At 65.8% G+C, this 22,021-nt stretch overlaps 1 protein-coding gene and 2 long non-coding RNA genes across 3 annotated transcripts; all 3 read left to right on the forward strand.

Annotated features, from left to right (window-relative positions):
* The first annotated feature begins 2,306 nt into the window (after positions 1-2,306).
* Positions 2,307-5,437, forward strand: LOC141973026 (uncharacterized). The gene is made up of 3 exons (XR_012635467.1): positions 2,307-2,389; positions 4,141-4,300; positions 5,386-5,437. It is a non-coding gene; the product is annotated as an uncharacterized LOC141973026 (long non-coding RNA).
* A 6-nt stretch (positions 5,438-5,443) lies between these two features.
* On the forward strand, positions 5,444-16,085 carry CFP (complement factor properdin; the record flags this gene model as incomplete). The annotated part of the gene is made up of 8 exons (XM_074931089.1): positions 5,444-5,537; positions 6,806-6,982; positions 8,148-8,339; positions 9,517-9,690; positions 11,687-11,890; positions 13,309-13,420; positions 15,011-15,162; positions 15,804-16,085. Coding segments are annotated over 8 exons (1,113 nt in total), but the record flags the coding sequence as incomplete, so codon positions are not given.
* Positions 16,086-18,520: 2,435 nt separating this feature from the next.
* LOC141973021 (uncharacterized) lies at positions 18,521-22,020 on the forward strand. The gene is made up of 4 exons (XR_012635466.1): positions 18,521-18,585; positions 19,663-19,720; positions 20,453-20,535; positions 21,878-22,020. It is a non-coding gene; the product is annotated as an uncharacterized LOC141973021 (long non-coding RNA).
* Position 22,021: the final 1 nt, after the last annotated feature.

Here is a 22,021-nt window from a genome sequence, read left to right on the forward strand (position 1 = left end):
AGCACCCATCGCCCCCCACCCAGGGGTGCCCCAGGAGAGGGAGGGGGGGCGGGCGAGGCCTGAAAGTGGGTGCGGGGGGGTGGGGGGGGTCCCAAAAGTGGGTGGTGGGACCCCAAAAGTGGGTGCTGGGGGGGGGGGGAGCCAAATATGGGTGGTGGGACCCTGAAAATGGGTGCTGGGGGGGGGGGGGGGCCCAAAAGTGGGTGCGGGGGGGGGGGGGGGGCCAAAAGTGGGTGGTGGGACCCCGAAAATGGGTGCTATGGGGTGGGGGGGGTGTCCCAAAAATGGGTGCAGGGGTGCGGGGGGGCCCAGAAAGAGGTTGGAGTGGAGCCCCAAAGCGGGTGTTTTATCCCCCAAAAGTGGGTGTTGTGGCCCCAGAAGTGGGTGCTGTGGGGGTGCTGTGGGTGCGGGGGACCCCCCCCGGCCCCCCTGGGGTGCGGGGGGTGACGGTGGGTGCGCAGGGAGGGGGAGGGGCCGCCCCCCCGCGAGCCCCCCCTGGGCTGCCGCATGCTGCAGGCGATGGGCTGGAAGGAGGGCAGCGGGCTGGGCCGCAGGCGCCCCGAGGTACGCGGGGACACGGGGGGACACGGGGGGGACACGGGGGGCATTGGGGACATGTGGGGGACATTGGGGACACGGGGGGGCATTGGGGACATGTGGGGGGACATTGGGGACACGGCGGGGACACGGGGGGGACACGGGGGGACACGGCGGGGACATGTGGGGGACATTGGGGACACGGGGGGGACACGGGGGGGCATTGGGGACATGTGGGGGGACATTGGGGACACGGGGGGCATTGGGGACACAGGGGGGCATTGGGGACACGGCGGGGACACGGGGGGGACACGGCGGGGACATGTAGGGGGACATTGGGGACACGGCGGGGACATGTGGGGGGACATTGGGGACATGTGGGAGGACATTGGGGACACGGCGGGGACACGGGGGGGACACGGGGGGACACGGCGGGGACATGTGGGGGGACATTGGGGACACGGTGGGGACATTGGGGACACGGCGGGGACACAAGGGGGACATTGGGGACATGGGGGGGACATTGGGGACACGGGGGACATTAGGGACATGTGAGGGGACATTGGGGACACGGCGGGGCACGCTGGGGACATGTGGGGGGACATGGAGACACTGGGGGGACATTGGGTGGGACATTAGGGACACTGGGGGGACATCAGGGACACGACGAGGACACGGGGGGACATTGGGGACACGGGGGGGACACTCGGACATGTGGGGGGACATGGAGACACTGGGGGGGACATTGGGGGGGACATTGGGGACTGGGGGGACACTGGGACATTGGGGGGGACACTGGGGGGGACACAGGGACATTGGGGGGGACATTGGGGACACTGGGGGGGACACAGGGACTTGGGGGGGACATTGGGGACACAGGGACATTGGGGGGACACGGCAACATTAGGGACATTGGGGGGACACGGGGGGGACATGGGGACATTGGGGACACGGCAGGGACATTGGGGGGACACTGGGGGACACTGGGACACTGGGGGGGGACACGGGGGGACATTGGGGGGGACACTGGGACATTAGGGGGGACACTGGGACACTGGGGGGGACACTGGGGGGGACATTGGGGGGGACACTGGGACATTAGGGGGGACACTGGGGACACTGGGGGGGGACACTGGGACATTGGGGGGGGACACTGGGGACACTGGGACATTGGGGGGGACACGAGAGGTTTGGGGGGGGACATTGGGGGCGGGGCAGGCCCGAAGGACATTGGGGACATTTTGGGGGTGACGCCCTTGTCCCCCCCCCAGGCCCCCGCCCGGCCCCGCCCCGGGGGGGTGACGCGCTTCAGCGAAGGACCCTGAAGAACCGCCCCCCCCCCCCAAAAAAAAAAAAAAAAGTGGGGTGTCGGGGACCCCCCAAAACCCAGCGGGTCCCCCCAAAACAAGGGGGGGGCCATGTGTGTGTGTCCCCCTCCCCCCCCCCCGGTGTCACCCAGGGTTGGGGACACCCCAAATGTCCCCCGTCCCCCCCCCCCGCGGTGATTTTGCTGGTTTTTGGGTTTTTTTTTAATAAATGGGTGAAAAAAAGACAAATTTGGGGTTGGAATTGGGGGGGCGGGCTCTTGGACCCCCCCTTTTTTTTTTTTGGGGTGGGGGTGTGGGGAAGGGGGTGTCACCCGGACGCTGGGTCCTTCCTGTGGGTGGGGTGTCCCCCCCCCTCCCCCCACTTCCCCTTGGGACCCAGGAAGTGATGGGGGGGGGGGGGGGGAGTGGCTCCCAGTAGCTCCCAGTGCTCCCAGTTCCACACCCCCCCCCCCCTTTCTTCCCGGTGATGGCGCGGACGGGGCTGCTCCTGCTGCTGCTCGGCGGGCTCCTGGCGGCCCCCGGCGGTACTGGGAGGGCACTGGGATGGAACTGGGAGCACTGGGGGGGGGCACTGGGAGCACTGGGAGGGCACTGGGAGCGTTTTGGGGGGATTGGGAGGGCACTGGGAGCGTTTGGGGGGGACTGGGAGGGCACTGGGAACACGGGGGGCACTGGGAGCGTTTGGGGGGGACTGGGAGGGCACTGGGAACACTGGGGGGGCACTGGGAGCGTTTTGGGGGAACTGGGAGGGCACTGGGAGAGTTTTGAGGGGACTGGGAGGGCACTGGGAACACTGGGGGGGCACTGGGAGCGTTTTGGGGGAACTGGGAGGGCACTGGGAGCGTTTTGGGTGGACTGGGAGGGCACTGGGAGAGTTTTGAGGGGACTGGGAGGGCACTGGGAACACTGGGAGGGCACTGGGAGCGTTTTGGGGGGACTGGGAGGGCACTGGGAGCGTTTGGGGGGGACTGGGAGGGCACTGGGAGCACTGGGAGGGCACTGGGAGCGTTTTGGGAGGATTGGGAGGGCACTGGGAGAGTTTTGCAGGGACTGGGAGGGCACTGGGAGCGTTTTGGGGGAACTGGGAGGGCACTGGGAACACTGGGAGGGCACTGGGAGCGTTTTGCGGGGACTGGGAGGGCACTGGGAGCGTTTTGGGGGGACTGGGAGGGCACTGGGAACACGGGGGGCACTGGGAGCGTTTGGGGGGAACTGGGAGGGCACTGGGAGCACTGGGAGGGCACTGGGAGCGTTTTGGGGGAACTGGGAGGGCACTGGGAACACTGGGAGGGCACTGGGAGCATTTGGGGGGGACTGGGAGGGTACTGGGAACACTGGGGTGGCTGGGGGGTGCAGGGGGACTAGGGAAACTGGGGGCACTGGGAGAACTGGGGAGGAACTGGGAGCATTGGGGGGCTGTGGGGCTGGGGAAACTGGGAGCGCTGGGAGGACTGGGGGGATACTGGGAGCATTGGGGGAAACTCAGAGAGCACTGGGAGGGCACTGGGAGCATTTTCGGGGGACTGGGAAGGCACTGGGGGACACTGGGAGGGCACTGGGGGGTGCAGGGAGACCGGGGAAACTGGGAGTACTGGGGGGATACTGGGAGCACTGGGAGGGTACTGGGAGGCACTGGGAGGGGCTGGGGGAAGTGAGGGGGAGTGGGGAGGGGAAGTGGGGAGACTGGGAGGATGCTGGGAAGCACTGGGAGGGCACTGGGGGGCAACTGGGAGGTCACTGGGGGACAACTGGAAGCCACTGGGGCGGGTGACACCACATGACCCTGCCCACACTGCGGGGGGAACTGGGAGCACTGGGAGGGCATTGGGAGCATTTGGGGGTGTTGGGAGGGCACTGGGAGCACTGGGGGGTGCAGGGGGACTGGGGAAACTGGGAGCGCTGGGGGATACTGGGAGCACTGAGCGGGACTGGGAGGGAACTGGGGGTATCGGGAGACTGGGGGGATACTGGGAGCACTGGGAGGGCACTGGAGCAGCACTGGGGGAGCTTGGGGGAAGTGGGGGACTGGGAGGGTACTGGGAGGTACTGGGAGGGTACTGGGAAATACTGAGGGGCACTGGGAGGGCTGGGAGAGGATACTGGGAGGCACTGGGAGGGGCTGGGGGAACTGGGGAGGGGGTGGAGAGGGGAAGTGGGGAGACTGGGAGGATGCTGGGAAGCACTGGGAGGGCACTGGGGGCCAACTGGAAGCCACTGGGGCGGGTGACCCCACATGACCCACCCGTGCCCTCCCCGTGGCCCCGCCCCCCCGCAGCGGCCACGCCCGTGTGGTGCTTCGCCCGATTGGAGGAGGCAGCGGGAGGCGGGGCCTGCACCGAGCAACTGGGCGATGAGACCGTCCCATTGGCCGACTGCTGCCTCAACCCCTCCTACGGCTACAAGCTCCGCCCCCAAGGCCACTGCTACACCTGCCGGTCAGCCCCGCCCACTGCCGCCAGGCCCCGCCCACCCCTCAAGCCCCACCCACCCCCTCGGTCTCCACCCCGCTCCCTTCCCGTAGCCCCACCCACCGCCAAAGCCCCTTCCCCGTTCGTTAAGCCCCACCCACCGGTGGCCACGCCCCTGGGACTTGTCCCACCCTTTCCCTCTAGCCCCGCCCACCCACGAGGCCCTGCCCAGGTGACACTGGGTGACTCCGGGTGACACTGGGGGACGGTGGGTGCCACTGGGTGTCACTGGGTGCCACTGGGTCCTATTGGGTGTCACTGGGTGTCACTGGGTGTCACTGGGTGTCACTGGGTCCTATTGGGTGTCACTGGGTCCTATTGGATGCCACTGGGTGTCACTGGGTGTCACTGGGTGCCACTGGGTCCTATTGGATGTCACTGGGTCCTATTGGATGCCACTGGGTGCCACTGGGTGTCACTGGGTGTCACTGGGTCCTATTGGGTGCCACTGGGTGTCACTGGGTGTCACTGGGTGTCACTGGGTCCTATTGGGTGTCACTGGGTGCCACTGGGTGTCACTGGGTGTCACTGGGTCCTATTGGGTGCCACTGGGTGTCACTGGGTGTCACTGGGTGTCACTGGGTCCTATTGGGTGTCACTGGGTGCCATCGGGTGCCATCAGGTGACACTGGGTGTCACTGGGTGCCACTGGGTGCCATTGGGTGCCACTGGGTGACACCAGGTGACGCCAAGTACCATTGGGTGCCATCAGTTTCCATTGGGTGCCACCAGGTGCCATCGTGAGCCATTGGGTGTCACTGGGTGTCCCCGGGTGTCCCGGGTGTCCCCGGGTGTCACTGGGTGCCCCGGGTGTCCCTGGATGTCCCCGGGTGTCACCGGGTGTCCCCGGGTGTCCCCGGGTGTCCCTGGGTGCCCGGGTGTCCCCGGGTGTCCCCGGGTGTCCCCGGGTGTCCCTGGGTGCCCGGGTGTCCCTGGGTGCCCCGGGTGTCCCCGGGTGTCCCCGGGTGTCCCTGGGTGTCCCTGGGTGTCCCTGGGTGCCCCGGGTGTCCCCGGGTGTCCCCGGGTGTCCCTGGGTGACGCGCTGTCCCCAGGCCGGACACGTGGGGCCCCTGGGCGCCCTGGAGCCGCTGCTCGGTGACCTGCGGGGAGGGGACCCAGCGGCGGGGGCGGAGCCGCAGCCCCGGGGGGGGCGGGGACAGGCGGGAGTGGCAGCTGCGGGCGTGTCACCACCCCTGCTGCCCCGGTGGGACATGGGGGACACCGGGGACATTGGGGACATGGGGCGGGGGGGGGGGCATGGGGGGGACACGAGGGGACATTGGGGGGACATGGGGGGACATTGGGGACATTGGGGGGATGTGGGGGGACATTGGGGGACATTGGGGGGACATGGGGGGACATTGGGGACATGGGGGGACATTGGGGACATTGGGGACATTGGGGGACATTGGGGGGATATTGGGGGGACACTGGGGACATTGGGGGACATTGGGGGACATGGGGGACATTGGGGACATTGGGGGGACATTGGGGACATTGGGGGGACATGGGGGGACATGGGGGGACATTGGGGACATTGGGGACATGGGGGGACATTTGGGACATTGGGGGGACATGGGGGGACATTGGGGGGACATTGGGGACATTGGGGGACATTGGGGGGATATTGGGGGGACACTGGGGACATTGGGGGGACATTGGGGGACATGGGGGGACATTGGGGACATTGGGGGACATGGGGACAATGGGGGGACATTGGGGGACATTGGGGACATTGGGGACATTGGGGGGATATTGGGGGGACACTGGGGACATTGGGGGGACATGGGGGGACATTGGGGACATTGGGGGGACATGGGGGACATGGGGGGACATTGGGGACATTGGGGACATTGGGGACATGGGGGGACATTTGGGACATTGGGGGGACATGGGGGGACATTGGGGGGACATTGGGGACATTGGGGGGACATGGGGGGACATGGGGACAATGGGGGGACATTGGGGACATTGGGGACATTGGGGACATGGGGGGACATTGGGGACATTGGGGACATGGGGGGACATTTGGGACATTGGGGGGACATGGGGGGACATTGGGGGGACATTGGGGACATTGGGGGACATGGGGGGACATTGGGGGGACATTGGGGACATTGGGGACATGGGGGGACATTGGGGGACATTGGGGGGACATGGGGGACATTGGGGACATGGGGGGACATTGGGGGACATGGGGGACATTGGGGACATTGGGGGACATGGGGGGACATTGGGGACATGGGGGGACATTGGGGACATTGGAGGGGACATGGGGGACATGGGGGACACGGGGGACATTGGGATGTGAAGAGACATTGGGCACATGGGAGGGACTTGAGGGGACATTGGGGGGACTGTGAGGACATGGGGGGGGACACGGGGGGACGTTGGGGACATGTGGGGGGACATTGGGGACATTGGGGACATGTGGAGGCCACGGGGGTGCCCCCTGACCTTTGCCCCCCCCAGAGGCGGGGGGCTGGAGCCCCTGGGCGCCGTGGGGCGGCTGCTCGGTGACGTGTGGGGCCGGGAGCCAGCGCCGGGAGCGAGCCTGCGCCGACCCTCCCCCCCGCTGCGGGGGCAGCTGCGCCCCGGGGGGGGCCCTGGAGACCCGCGGCTGCAGGGAGGGGCCCCCCACCTGCCCTGGTGAGAGGGGCGGCGGGGGGAGGTGAAGGGCAGTGGGGAGAGGGGCGGGGAGGGAGGGTGATGAGGGAGAGGAGTGAGGAGGAGGAGGAGGGTGAGGGAGAGGGGCGGGGTGAGTGAGGATGATGAGGGAGAGGGATGAAGGTCGTTGGGGAGAGGGGCGGGGTGGGAGGGTGATGAGGGAGAGGGTCGGGGTGAAGCTGAGGGGCAGGGGGAGAGGGGCGGGGTAAGTGAGGATGATGAGGGAGAGGGATGAAGGTCGTTGGGGAGAGGGGCGGGGAGGGAGGGTGATGAGGGAGAGGGTTTGGGTGAAGGTGAAGGGCAGTGGGGAGAGGGTCGATGGGAGGATGATGAGGGAGAGGAGTGAGGAGAAGGAGGAGGAGGAGGGAGAGGGTCGGGGTGAGTGAGGATGATGGGGTGAGGGATGAAGGGTTTTGGGGAGAGGGTGGGGGGGCGTGAGGATGATGAGGGAGAGGGTCGGGATGAAGGCGAGGGGCAGTGGGGAGAGGGGCGGGATGAGGATGATGAGGGAGAGGGTTGAGGAGAAGGAGGAGGAGGAGGGAGAGGGTCGGGGGGTGAGGATGATGGGGAGAGGGTTGGGATGAAGGCAAAGGGCAGTGGGGAAAGGGGCGGGGTGAGGATGATGATGAGGGAGAGGGATGAAGGTCGTTGGGGAGAGGGTTGGGGTGGGAGGATGATGATGGGGAGAGGGATGAAGGTCGTTGGGGAGAGGGTTGGGGTGGGAGGGTGATGAGGGAGAGGGTTGGGATGAAGGAGAAGGGCAGTGGGGAGAGGGTCAATGGGAGGATGATGAGGGAGAGGAGTGAGGAGAAGGAGGAGGGTGAGGGAGAGGGTGGGGGGGCGTGAGGATGATGATGGGGAGAGGGATGAAGGTCATTGGAGAGACGGTCGGGGTGGGAGGGTGATGAGGGAGAGGAGTGAGGAGAAGGAGGAGGAGGAGGGAGAGGGGCGGGGTGACTGAGGATGATGAGGGAGAGGGATGAAGGTCGTTGGGGAGGGGGTTGGGGTGGGAGGATGATGAGGGAGAGGGTCGGGATGAAGGCGAGGGGCAGTGGGGAGAGGGTCGGGGTGAGGATGATGATGGGGAGAGGGATGAAGGCCGCCGGGGGGGAGGGCCGGTGCTGAGGTTCCCTCCCCCCCCCCGCAGTGGGCGGGGCCTGGGGCCCCTGGGGCCCTTGGGGCCCTTGCCGGGTCACGTGCCAGGGGGCGGGGCCAGGCCCGGGGCGGAGCCGCCAGCGCCGCTGTGATTCGCCGCCTCCGTCCGTGGAGCCGCCCGGCCCCGCCTGCCCCGGCCCCGGCGGCGAGAGCCAGCCCTGCCCCGGGCTGCGGCCCTGCCCCGGTGAGCGCCGGGGGGACCCCCAGGAATTTGGGGGGGCCCCAGGGATTGGGGGGGGCCCCAGTGGTTTGGGGGGACCCCAGGGATTTGGGGGGGCCCCAGGGGTTCGGGGGGACCCAGGGGTTTGGGGGACCCCCAGGAATTTGGGGGGTCCCCAGGGATTGGGGGGGACCCTCAGGGATTTGGGGGGACCCACAGGGATTTGGGGGAGCCCCAGTGGTTTGGGGGGACCCCAGGGGTTCGGGGCGGCCCCAGGGATTGGGGGGGACCCTCAGGGGTTCGGGGGGACCCCAGTGGTTTGGGGGGACCCCAGGGGTTCGGGGGGGCCCCAGGGATTGGGGGGGACCCCAGGGGTTCGGGGGGGCCCCAGGGATTGGGGGGGACCCACAGGGATTTGGGGGGACCCCAGTGGTTTGGGGGGACCCCAGGGGTTCGGGGGGGCCCCAGGGATTGGGGGGGACCCCTGAATTTGGGGGGCCCCAGGGATTGGGGGGGACCCTCAGGGATTTGGGGGAACCCCAGGGGTTTGGGGGGGCCCCAGGGGTTTGGGGGGACCCCCAGGAATTTGGGGGGACCCACAGGGATTTGGGGGAACCCCAGTGGTTTGGGGGGACCCCAGAATGTGGGGGGCCCCAGGGATTGGGGGGGACCCCAGGGGTTCGGGGGGGACCCCTGAATTTGGGGGGCCCCAAGGATTGGGGGGACCCTCAGGGGTTCGGGGGGACCCCAGGAATTTGGGGGGACCCCAGGGGTTTGGGGGAACCCCAGTGGTTTGGGGGGACCCCAGGGGTTCGGGGGGGGACCCCTGAATTTGGGGGGGCCCCAGGAATTTGGGGGGACCCTCAGGGATTGGGGGGGACCCCAGGGGTTTGGGGGAACCCCAGTGGTTTGGGGGGACCCCAGGGGTTCGGGGGGGGACCCCTGAATTTGGGGGGGCCCCAGAGGTTCGGGGGGGCCCCCAGGGGTTCGGGGGGGATCCGGGGGGTTTGGGGGGGCACCCCAGGAATTTCGGGGACCCCCAGGGTTTTTTGGGGGGGTCTCGGGGTTCGGGGGGGCCCCCAGGGGTTTGGGGGGACCCTCGGGGGGGGGGACCCGGGGTGTCGGGGGAGAGGGGAAGGGGGCGTGGCCACCCCCCCCCCGCTTTGACCCCGCCCTCTCCTCCCCCCCCGCCCTCCCGCAGTGGACGGCGCCTGGGGGGCGTGGTCACCGGCGTCCCCCTGCGCGGTGACGTGCGGCCTGGGCGTGTTCACGCTGCGACGTGCCTGCAACGCCCCGCCCCCTCAGCACGGCGGCCGCGGTTGCCATGGCAACGACGTGCGGCGCGCGGTCTGCGGCCCCCACACGCCCTGCCCGGGTGAGGGGCGGGGCTTCCGAGGGGGGGGCGTGGCCTGGGGGCGTGAGGAGGGCTAGGAGTGGGTGGGAGGCAGACAGAGGGCGGGGTTTAGGAGAGGGAGGGGCTTGACGCTGGGGAGAGGCGTGGCAGGTGTGGGCGTGGCTTGGAGAGTGGGGGCGTGGCCTGGGGAGGGAAATAGGGCTGGGAGTGGGCGGGGCGGGTGGGATTTAGATGGGGCGTGGCTTGGTGTGGGCGTGGCTTCTCTGCTATGGGGCAAACGTAGGCCCCTGTATGACCCCGCCCGTTCGCTATAGGGCGCCCCATGGCCCCTCCCTGGCTATGGGGGGTCCCCCCCCGGCTCTCCTGCCCCCCAAGTGTGGGTCTGGGGGGGCTATGGGGCACATGGGGCCGATTCTGGTGCCCCCCGAGTGTGGGTCAGGGGGCTGAACTCTGGGGTGAGGCCCCCCATTCTGGTGCCCCCCAAGTGTGGGTCAGTGGCGAGGGTCTCTAGGGTGACCCCCGCATTCTTGGTGCCCCCCAAGTGTGGGTCAGGGGGCTGACGCTCTTGGGTGACCCCCCCGTTCTCAGTGCCCCCCAAGTGTGGGTCAGGGGGGTTTATGGGGCACATTGGGTCGATTCTGTTGCCCCCCAAGTGTGGGTCAGGGGGCTGAGGCTGTGGGGTGACCCCCCCGTTCTCGGTGCCCCCCAAGTGTGGGTCAGGGGGCTGATGCTCTTGGGTGACCCCCCGCGATCTCAGTGCCCCCCAAGTGTGGGTCAGGGGGCTGATGCTCTCGGGTGACCCCCTGAGTTCTCAGTGCCCCCCAAATGTGGGTCAGGGGGCTGAGGCTGTGGGGTGACCCCCCCATTCTGGTGCCCCCCAAGTGTGGGTCAGTGGCAAGGGTCTCTAGGGTGACCCCTCCCATTCTCGGTGCCCCCCAAGTGTGGGTCAGGGGGCTGATGCTCTAGGTTGACCCCCGCAGTCTCAGTGCCCCCCAAGTGTGGGTCAGGGGGCTGAGGCTGTGGGGTGACCCCCCTGTTCTCGGTGCCCCCCAAGTGTGGGTCAGGGGGCTGATGCTCTCGGGTGACCCCCCACGTTCTCGGTGCCCCCCAAGTGTGGGTCAGGGGGGTTTATGGGGCACATTGGGCCGATTCTGTTGCCCCCCAAGTGTGGGTCAGGGGGCTGATGCTCTAGGTTGACCCCCGCATTCTCGGCGCCCCCCAAGTGTGGGTCAGGGGGCTGATGCTCTAGGTTGACCCCCCGCATTCTCAGTGCCCCCCAAGTGTGGGTCAGGGGGCTGATGCTCTCGGGTGACCCCCGCGTTCTCAGTGCCCCCCAAGTGTGGGTCAGGGGGCTGATGCTCTAGGTTGACCCCCGCATTCTCGGCGCCCCCCAAGTGTGGGTCAGGGGGCTGATGCTCTAGGTTGACCCCCGCATTCTCGGTGCCCCCCAAGTGTGGGTCAGGGGGCTGATGCTCTAGGTTGACCCCCCGCATTCTCAGTGCCCCCCAAGTGTGGGTCAGGGGGCTGATGCTCTAGGTTGACCCCCCGCATTCTCAGTGCCCCCCAAGTGTGGGTCAGGGGGCTGATGCTCTCGGGTGACCCCCGCGTTCTCGGTGCCCCCCAAGTGTGGGTCAGGGGGGTTTATGGGGCACATTGGGCCGATTCTGTTGCCCCCCAAGTGTGGGTCAGGGGGCTGATGCTCTAGGTTGACCCCCGCATTCTCGGCGCCCCCCAAGTGTGGGTCAGGGGGCTGATGCTCTCGGGTGACCCCCCGCGTTCTCGGCGCCCCCCAAGTGTAGGTCAGGGGGCTGATGCTCTAGGTTGACCCCCGCATTCTCGGCGCCCCCCAAGTGTGGGTCAGGGGGCTGATGCTCTAGGTTGACCCCCGCATTCTCGGCGCCCCCCAAGTGTGGGTCAGGGGGCTGATGCTCTCGGGTGACCCCCGGCGTTCTCGGCACCCCCAAGTGTGGGTCAGGGGCTGAGGCCGTGGGGTGACCCCCCGTTTCGGCGCCCGCAGGGGCGGAGCACTGGGGGCCGTGGGGCGCGTGGGCCCCGTGCGAGCGCCAGGCGCTGGGGGCGGCTCAGTGCGACGCCAGCGTCCGGCACCAGCGGCGCACGCGGGAGTGTTTGGGGCGCAGGCCCGGGGGCCCCCCCTGCCCCACCCAGGGGGGCGGCGGCTACATCCAGCTCCGCGCCTGCTACAACGTCCAGAACTGCCCCCGTGAGTGACCCCCAACCCCTCCCTGCCCTAGAGCGCCCTATGGGACCCTAGAGCGCCCTACGGAACCCTAGAGCTGCCCTATAGCGCCCTATGGGACCCTATAGCGCCCTATGGAACCCTAGAGCTGCCCTATAGTGCCCTAGAGCGCCCCTATGCAACCCTAGAGCTGCCCTATAGCGCCCTATGGAACCCTAGAGCTGCCCTAGAGCGCCCTATGGGACCCTAGAGCGCCCTACGGAACCCTAGAGCTGACCTATAGCGCCCTATGGAACCCTATAGCACCCTATGGAACTCTAGAGCTGCCCTATAGCGCCCTATGGAACCCTATAGCACCCTATGGAACCCTAGAGCTGCCCTATAGCACCCTATGGAACCCTATAGCGCCCTATGCAACCCTAGAGCTGCCCTATAGCGCCCTATGGAACTCTATAGCACTCTATGGAACCCTAGAGCTGCCCTATAGCACCCTGTGGAACCCTATAGCACCCTATGGAACCCTAGACCTGCCCTAGAGCACCCCATAGCGCCCCTATGGAACCCTAGAGCTGCCCTATAGCGCCCCTATGGAACCCTATAGGTGCCCTAGAGCACTTAGAGCTGCTCACAGAGCCCTATAGCTGCCCCATCACACCCTATAGCTGCCCCATGGCACTTCAAGCTGCCCTGTGGAAACCTATAGGTGCCCCATAGCACCCTGTGGAGCCCTGCAGGTGCCTATAGCGCTTACAGAGGTCTATAGGTGCCCTGGGACTGCCCTATGGAGCCCTATAGCTGCCCTATAGCTGCCCTGTGGAACCCTATAGCACTCTACAGCAGCCCTATAGCCCCCTATAGCCCCCTATGGTCCCCCATAGCCCTCTATAGCCCCCTATAGCCCCCTATAGGCTCCCCAATAGTCCTAACTACCCCATAGCCCCCCATAGCCCCCTATAGCCCCCCATAGCCCCCCATAGCCCCCTATAGCCCCCTATAGGCTCCCCAATAGTCCTAACTACCCCATAGCCCCCTATGGCCCCCTATAGCCCCCTATGGCCCCCTATAGCCCCCCATAGCCCCCTATAGCCCCCTATAGCCCCCTATGGTCCCCCATAGCCCCCCATAGCCCCCTATAGCCCCCTATGGTCCCCCATAGCCCCCTATAGCCCCCTATAGGCTCCCCAATAGTCCTAACTACCCCATAGCCCCCCATAGCCCCCTATAGCCCCCTATGGCCCCCTATAGCCCCCTATAGGGACCCCCAGCCACCCCAGGGCTCCGTGGACCCGCCGCAGTGACCCGTGGCCACCCCATAGTGACCCACGGCTGCCCCCCTCGGGACGCCCTCAGCCCCCTTACTCCCTCCATAGGCACCCTCTAGGGTACCTATAGGGGGTGTGGGGCGGGGGGGGCTGTGGGGTGACGCCGCCCTGTGCTCCCAGTGCCGGGGAACTGGTCGGACTGGAGCCCCTGGGGGCTCTGCACCCCCCCGTGTGGGACCAGCCCCACACGGAGCCGCAGCCGCGAGTGCCAGCCCGTGTACCCCCCCTACCCGTGCGTATGGGGCTATACGGGGTCTATAGGGGCGAGGGGGGGCGTCAGGGTCAAGGGGGGGGTCTATAGGGCCAATGGGGGGACTATGGGGCTGGGGGGGGGATAGAGGGTCGGTGGGGGATCTATAGGGTCAACGGAGTCTTTATGGGGCTGGAGAATCTATGGGGTCAAGGGGGGGTCTATAGGGTCAAGGGGGGAATCTATAGGGTCAAGGGGGGATCTATAGGGTCAATGGGGGGCCTATAGGGTCATGGGGGATCTATAGGGTCATGGGGGATCTATAGGGTCAAGGGGGGTCTATAGGGTCAATGGGGGGCCTATAGGGTCATGGGGGATCTATAGGGTCATGGGGGATCTATAGGGTCAAGGGGGGGTCTATAGGGCCAATGGGGGATCTATAGGGTCATGGGGGGCCTATAGGGTCATGGAGGATCTATAGAGTCAAGGGGGGTCTATAGGGTCATGGGGGGATCTATAGGGCCAATGGGGGATCGATAGGGCCAATGGGGGTGTCTATAGGTTCAATGGGGTATCTATGGGGCTGGGGAATCTATAGGGCCAATGGGGGATCTATAGGGTCAATGGTGGGTCTATAGGACCATCGGTGTCTCTATGGGGCTGGGGGCTCTATAGGGCCAAAGGGAATCTATAGGGGCTATGGGGGGTTCTATAGGGTCAAGGGGTGGTCTATGGGGCTGGGAAGTCTATAGGGTCAATGGGGTGTCTATGGGGTTGGGGAATCTATAGGGCCAATGGGGGCTCTATAGGGTCAATGGGGGCTCTATAGGGTCCGGGGGGGCTCTATAGGGTCCGGGGGGGCTCTGTGGGGCAGGCAGCTCCCCACGTGACCTATGGGGGCCAATGGGGCTCTGTAGAGTCAATGGGGGGGGTCTATAGGGTCTATGGGGGGCTCTATAGTGTCAATGGTGGGTCTATAGGGTCAATGGGGGCTGTATAGGGTCTATGGGGGGTCTATAGGGTCAATGGGGGCTCTATGGGGTCACTTGGGGGTCTATAGGGGCTATGGGGGGGTCTATAGGGCCAATGGTGGGTCTATAGGGTCTATGGGGGGGTCTATAGGGCCAATGGGGCTCTATGGGGTCACTTGGGGGTCTATAGGGTCAATGGGTGGTCTATAGGGTCTATGGGGGGGTCTATAGGGCCAATGGGGGGTCTATAGGGTCAATGGTGGGTCTATAGGGTCTATGGGGGCGTCTATAGGGCCAATGGGGCTCTATGGGGTCACTTGGGGGTCTATAGGGTCTATGGGGGCTCTATAGGGCCAATGGTGGGTCTATAGGGTCTATGGGGGGGTCTATAGGGCCAATGGGGCTCTATGGGGTCACTTGGGGGTCTATAGGGTCTATGGGGGAGTCTATAGGGCCAATGGGGCTCTATGGGGTCACTTGGGGGTCTATAGGGTCTATGGGGGGGTCTATAGGGCCAATGGGGCTCTATAGGGTCTATGGGGGGCTCTATAGGGTCTATGGGGGGGTCTATAGGGCCAATGGGGCTCTATGGGGCAGGGAGGCCCCCCGGGTGGGGCTGCCTGTGCCCCCCCGCGGCGGGGTGTGACAGCGCCCCCCGCAGGCTGACCGTGACGTCGGTGAGCTCCGCCTCCCCCGTCAACGTCACCTTCTGGGGCGTGGCCCGGCCGCGCTGCGCCCCGCTGGCGGGGGAGCGCCTGCGCCTGGAGGAGACGCGGCCCTGCCTGAACGTGCTGCCCTGCCCCGCCCCCCACGGTCAGGGCGGGGGGAGGGGCGGGGGGAGGGGCGGGGGAGGGGTCTCCAAGAGGGAGGGGCAAAAGGGTTCCTATGGGGGGGAGGGGCAAAGGTCTGCGGGGGGAGGGGTCTCGATGGGGGAGGGGTGAAGGTCTGTGGGGGGAGGGGGAGGGGCCAGGGGGAGGGGTCTCCCATGAGGGGGAGGGGCAAAAGGGTTCCTATTGGGGGAGGGGCGAAGGTATGTGGGGGAGGGGCCGGGGGAGGGGTCTCCCATGGGGGGAGGGGCAAAGGTCTGTGGGGGGAGGGGTCCCGATGGGGGGAGGGGCGGGGGGAGGGGGAGGGGCCAGGGGGAGGGGGTCTCCCATGAGGGGGAGGGGCAAAAGGGTTCCTATGAGGGGGGAGGGGCAAAGGTCTGTGGGGGAGGGGTCTCGATGGGGGAGGGGCAAAAGGGTTCCCATGGGGGGAGGGGCAAAGGTGTGGGGGGGAGGGGCTGGGTGAGGGGGAGGGGCCGGGGGAGGGGTCTCCCATGGGGGAGGGGCAAAGGTCTGTGGGGGGAGGGGTCGCGATGGGGGGAGGGGCGAGGGGGGGGTGTCTCTATGGGGTGGGGGAGGGGCTGCCTCCAACCGCTCGGGGGGTCCCTCATCCCCCCCCTCCCCCCCCAGAGGACTGACGCTCCGGTGACGTCACGGCCCCCCCGGGAGCCCCGAATCCGCCGGAATTTCCCCCAAACCCCCCCCCGGCCCCTCCCCCCCAATAAAGCCCCGCAGCTGAGTCCGGACTCTTGCAGGGGGGGGGGCGGGGAAATGACGTCATCGGCCCCACCCCTCCTGGCCCCGCCCCTTTCCCACTGCAGAGCCGCGGGCGGGGCGGACGGTGACGTCACACCTCCCCCATAGTCTCGCGGCTTCTCACCAGGGAGGGGGCGTGGCCCGAGGGGGGGTGGGGGCGTGGCCGGAAGTGACGCGCGGGATGGGGGGCGGGGAGGGGGCGGAGCCGCGCAGCGGCCGCCCGGGGCTGCTATAGGGGCCGCTATAGGGGATCCCGTAGGGCTCCCGGCAGGGCCGCCCCCCTCAGAGCCACCCCCCCCCGGCTCCACCCCAGAGCCCCTATAGAGCCCCTATAGAGCCCCTATAGCCCCCATCCCCTATAGAGCCCTTATATATCCCCCATAGAACCCCTATAGCCCCCATCCCCTATAGAGCCCCGATAGCCCCCATCCCCTATAGAGCCCTTATATATCCCCCATAGAACCCCTATAGCCCCCATCCCCTATAGATCCTGCCCCGATAGCCCCCATCCCCTATAGAGCCCCTATAGCCCCCATCCCCTATAGAGCCCTTATATATCCCCCATAGAACCCCTATAGCCCCCATCCCCTATAGATCCTGCCCCGATAGCCCCCATCCCCTATAGAGCCCCTATAGCCCCCATCCCCTATAGAGCCTGCCCCTATAGCCCCCATCCCCTATAGAGCCCTTATATATCCCCCATAGAGCCCCTATAGCCCCCATCCCCTATAGAGCCCTTATATATCCCCCATAGAACCCCTATAGCCCCCATCCCCTATAGATCCTGCCCCGATAGCCCCCATCCCCTATAGAGCCCCTATAGCCCCCATCCCCTATAGAGCCTGCCCCTATAGCCCCCATCCCCTATAGAGCCCTTATATATCCCCCATAGAGCCCCTATAGCCCCCATCCCCTATAGAGCCCTTATATATCCCCCATAGAACCCCTATAGCCCCCATCCCCTATAGATCCTGCCCCGATAGAGCCCCTATAGAGCCCCTATAGCCCCCCATCCCCTATAGAGCCTGCCCCTATAGAGCCCCATCCCCTATAGAGCCACTATAGCCCCCTTCCCCTAGAGACCCTTCCCCTATAGATCCTTCCCTTATAGAGCCCCTATAGATCCCCTATAGCCCCCCATCCCCTATAGCCCCCTTCCCCTATAGACCCTTCCCCTACAGATCCTGCCCCTAGAGATCCCCTATAGCCCCATTCCCCTAGAGATCCCCTAGAGACCCATCCCCTATAGATCCATCCCCTACAGACCCTTCCCCTATAGCGCCCCATCCCCTAGAGACCCTTCCCCTATAGATCCCTGCCCTATAGCCCCATCCCCTAAAGCCCCATCCCCTAGAGCTCCATCCCCTATAGATCCCCTTTCCCTATAGATTTTCTCTCAGTTCCATCCCCTATAGATCCCTTTGTCCTAGAGACCCTTCCCCTATAGATTCCCTTCCCCTATAGATTTTTTTCCTTATAGCTCCATCCCCTATAGCTCCATCCCCTATAGATCCTTCCCCTATAGCTCCTCCATCCCCTATAGCCCCCCCGCGCTTTTTCCCCTATAAGGCCCCTCCCTTCTCCTATGGATCAGCTTCCCTTCCCCTATAGCCCCTCTCCCCTATAGATCCCCTTCCCCTATAGGGTTTTCCTATAGGGCAGCCTTACGCCCCCCCCCGGCCTGCCTTCCCCTATAGAACCCCTTCCTCTAGGATTTTCCCTTCCCCTATAGGGCCTCCCCCTATAGCCCCAGGGACGCCGTCCCCTATAGAACTGAGCCCTTACAGCCCGGACCCCTGTCGCGGGCCCCTATAGGGTGTCACCCTATAGCCCCCCCCCCTCCGAGGGCCCCTATAGCCCTCGCCCCTATAGGCCGACACCCAGAACTCCCCTCCCCTATAGCGGGGCCCTCAGAGTCCCCTATAGATCCCCTGACCCCTATAGGGCCCCCCCTTAGAGCTCCCTACATCTGGAGACCCCTATAGCCCCTATAGCTCCCCCAATTGCCCCCTATAGCCTCACCCCCTATAGCTCCCCTCGATTGCCCTCTATAGCCCCCTAATTGCCCTTATAGCCCTATAGCCCCCCAATTGCCCCCTATAGCTCCCCTAATTGCCCCTATAGCCCCTATAGCCCCCCCAATTGCCCCTATAGCCCCCCTAATTGCCCTTATAGCCCCTATAGCCCCCCCAATTGCCCCCTATAGCTCCCCTAATTGCCCCCTATAGCCCCTATAGCCCCCCAATTGCCCCTATAGCCCCCCTAATTGCCCCCTATAGCCCCTATAGCTCCCCCAATTGCCCCTATAGTCCCTATAGCTCCCCTAATTGCCCCTATAGCCCCCCCAATTGCCCCCTATAGCCCCCCCTAATTGCCCCCTATAGCCCCACCCCTATAGCTCCGCCCCCCAGGCCCCTATAGCCCCGCCCCTGTAGCCCCGCCCCCCAGGCCCCTATAGCCCCCATAGGGGGATGGAGTACCTGCGGCGCCGGCTCTCGGACGGGAACTTCTTGGCGGGGGGGGGCGGGGGGGACCCCCCCGGGGCGGGGCCGGGGGTTGGGGGGGGGGTCCCCGGGGGGGAGGGGCGGGGGAGACCCCCCCGCACCCCCCCCGCGCCCCCGCTGCTGCTCGTCATCGCCCCCCCCGGCACCGACTGGTAGGTGAAAAAAGGGGGGGGGGGGGGCGCGGGGGGGGGGACACCCCCGAAAATAAAACTCGGGGGGGGGGGGAGGTTTGGGAGGGGGCACTTGGGGGGGTCGAATTGGGGGGAGTCGGTTGGGGGGGGCAGGTTTGGGGGGGCGGGATTTGGGGATCAGTTTGGGGGGGCCGGTTGTGGGGGGGGTCAGATTTGGGGGGTCGAATTGGGGGGGTCGGTTGGGGGGGGCAGATTTGGGGGGATCAGTTTGGGGGGGCCGGGTTTGGGGATCAGTTTGGGGGGGCGGTTGTGGGGGGGTCAGTTGGGGGGGGTCAGATTTGGGGGGTCGGTTTTGGGGGGGGCAGATTGGAGGGTGTCGGTTTGGGGGGTCAGAATTGGGGGGGGCGGTTGGGGGGGGCAGGTTTGGGGGGGTCGTTTGGGGGGCGGGTTTTGGGGATCAGTTTGGGGGGGTCGTTGTGGGGGGGTCAGATTTGGGGGCTCGAATTGGGTGGCAGGTTTTGGGGGGGTCACTTAGGGGTTCGGTTTGGGGGGGTCAGATTTGGGGGGGTCGTTTGGGGGGCGGGTTTTGGGATCAGTTTGGGGGGGCCGGTTGTGGGGGGGGTCAGTTGGGGGGGGGTCAGATCTGGGGGGTCGAATTGGGGGGAGTCGGTTGGGGGGGGCAGGTTTGGGGGGGTCGTTTGTGGGGGGGGTCAGTTGGGGGGGTCGAATTTGGGGGGGCAGGTTTGGGGGGGCGGTTTGGGGGGGCGAGTTTTGGGGATCAGTTTGGGGGGGTCGCTTATGGGGGGGTCAGATTTGGGGGGTCAGATTTGGGGGGGTCAGATTGGAGGGTGTCGATTTGGGGGGGTCGTTTGGGGGGTCAGATTTGGGGGGGTCGTTTGGGGGGGCGAGTTTTGGGGATCAGTTTGGGGGGGGGGTCGGTTGGGGGGGTCAATTTGGGGGGAAAGATTTGGAGAGATCGTTGTTGGGGGGTGAGTTTTGGGGATCCCTTTGGGGGGGGTCGGTTTGGGGGGGCAGGTTTGGGGGGGGGGCACTTTTGGGGTACCCCTGAGCCCCCCCCCCCCCCCCCAAAATTCCCAGGGTGAAGCTCTTCAAGGGGAAATCGGTTCATGGGGACGTGGAGCTCCGAGTGGAGCAGGTGAGTTTTGGGGCACCCCCCCCCCCCCGGATTTTGGGGACCCCCCCCCCCGATTTTGGGGTGACCCCTCTGGATTTTTGGGGTCCCCCGATATTTTAGGGACACCCCCCTTTAAGATTTAGGATCCAACTAGAGGGTCTCATACCCCACTTTGGGGGTCCAGGGAGGTTTGGGGGGGCCCAGAGAGGGTTTTGGGGTCCCCCCCCGATTTTAGGGTCCCCCCTACAATTTGGGGTGCCCCTAAATCTCTCTTATTTCACCCCAATTTCGAGGTTCAAACACGTTGACGAGAGGGTTTGGGGGTCCCGGGGAGGGTTGGGGGAACCCCTGGGAGATTTTGGGGGGGTCCCTGAGAAATTTTGGGGGTCCCTGGATTTTGGGGTCCCCCCGATTATGGGGTGCGCTTAAAATCCCATTTCTAGACCCATTTTGGGGGGTTCAGAGTGGTTCAGGAGGAAGTTTGGGGGCACCCTTGGGGGTTTTGGGGTTCCCTGGGGGGATTTCGGGGTCCCTCACACATTTTGGGGTGTCCCCCCCCCCTCCATTTTGGGGGTTCCACCGGATTTTTGGGGTGCGCTGATAAATCTCATTTTTCGACGCATTTTGGGGGTTCGTAGAGCTTCAGGGGGGGGATTTTGGGGATCGCAGGGAGGTTTGGGGGGGCCGTGGGGGGGGTTTGGGGTCCCCCAAGAATTTTGGGGTCCCCCCGCTGGATTTTGGGGTCCCCCCCAGGCCCAGTTCTCGGAGCTCTCGCTCGTGGCCTCCACCCACGGCGCCCTCAGCGTCACCATCGACACCCCCCGCGGGGGGACCAGGTGGGTTTTGGGGGGCCCCCCCCCCCTCATTTTGGGGGGGAGAACCCCTAAATTTGTGGAGGGGGACCCCCAAAAGTGAGAGATCCCCAATTCCAGTCTGATTCTCCCCATTTTTTTGGGGGGTGTCCCTTTCTCGGAGCTATTTTGGGGGGCGAGAATTTGGGGGATCAAGGAACATTTTTGGGGACCCCGGGGGGGGATTTTGGGGGGGATTGGAGGGATTTTGGGGTTCGGGGGGGAGATTTGGGGGGTCAAAGAGCGTTTTGGGGGGGACCCCTGGGGGGATTTGGGGGGGGATTGGGTGGATTTTGGGGTTCGGGGGGGAGATTTGGGGGGCAAAAAGGGGAATTTGGGGGCGCAGGGTGGGATTTGGGGGTGTAGAAGGGAAATTTGGGGTGCAGGGTTGGATTTGCGGGGGGCCAGGAAGAGATTTTGGGGTGCGGCGCAATATTTTGGGGCGTGGGGGGATATTTCGGGGTGCAGGGTGGGATTTTGGGGGTCCGGGAGGGATTTAGGGGGGACACGAGGGAAATTTGGGGTGCAGGGGTGGATTTTTGGGGTGCAGGTGGGATTTGGGGGGTCCAGGACAAGATTTCGGGGTTCGGGGCGGTATTTAGGGGTACGGGGGTGGATTTGGGGGGGGCGCGGGGGGGATTTCGGGTTCAGGGCGTTATTTTTGGAGTAGGGGGAGGATTTTGGGGTTCAGGGCGTTATTTGGGGGTTCGGGGAGAGATTTCGGGGTTCAGGGCGTTATTTGGGGTGCAGGGTGGGATTTGGGGGTCCAGGACAAGATTTCGGGGTTCAGGGCGTTATTTTGGGGGTGAGGGGGAGATTTCGGGGTTCAGGGAGTTTTTGGGGGTACGGGGGGGATTTTGGGGGTGCGCAGGGGGGATTTGGGGGTTCAGGGCGGTATTTGGGGGTACGGGGGTGGATTTGGGGGTGCGCAATGGGGATTTTGGGGTTCAGGGCGTTATTTTGGGGGTTCGGGTGGAGATTTTGGGGTTCAGGGCGTTATTTGGGGTTCGGGGAGAGATTTCGGGGTTCAGGGCGTTATTTTGGGTGCAGGGTGGGATTTGGGGGTCCAGGACAAGATTTCGGGGTTCAGGGCGTTATTTTGGGGGTGAGGGGGAAGATTTCGGGGTTCAGGGAGTTTTTTGGGGGTACGGGGGTGGATTTGGGGGTGCGCAGGGGGGATTTTGGGGGTTCGGGGCGGGATTTGGGGGTTCGGGGGGGATTTTGGGGGTGCGGGGGGTTTGGGGGTGCGGGGGGTGTCTTTCGGGGGCACAGTCTATGTTGGGGGGTTTGGGGGTGCCCCCCTGACCCCCCTACCCCCCCTGCCCAGGCGGGTGCGCCCCGATTTCGTGCTGGTTCGGGAACCCCCCGGGGGGGGGGCGGGGGGCGCCCCCGGCGGCTGCTGCTGGGGCTGCACCTGGGGGGGGTCCCCAGCACCGACCCCCTGCCCGCGCTCTACGCCTTCGCCCACCCC

This window comes from Athene noctua, chromosome 39, assembly GCF_965140245.1.
Source record: "Athene noctua chromosome 39, bAthNoc1.hap1.1, whole genome shotgun sequence".
In the NCBI taxonomy this organism is placed as follows: Eukaryota; Metazoa; Chordata; class Aves; order Strigiformes; family Strigidae; genus Athene; species Athene noctua.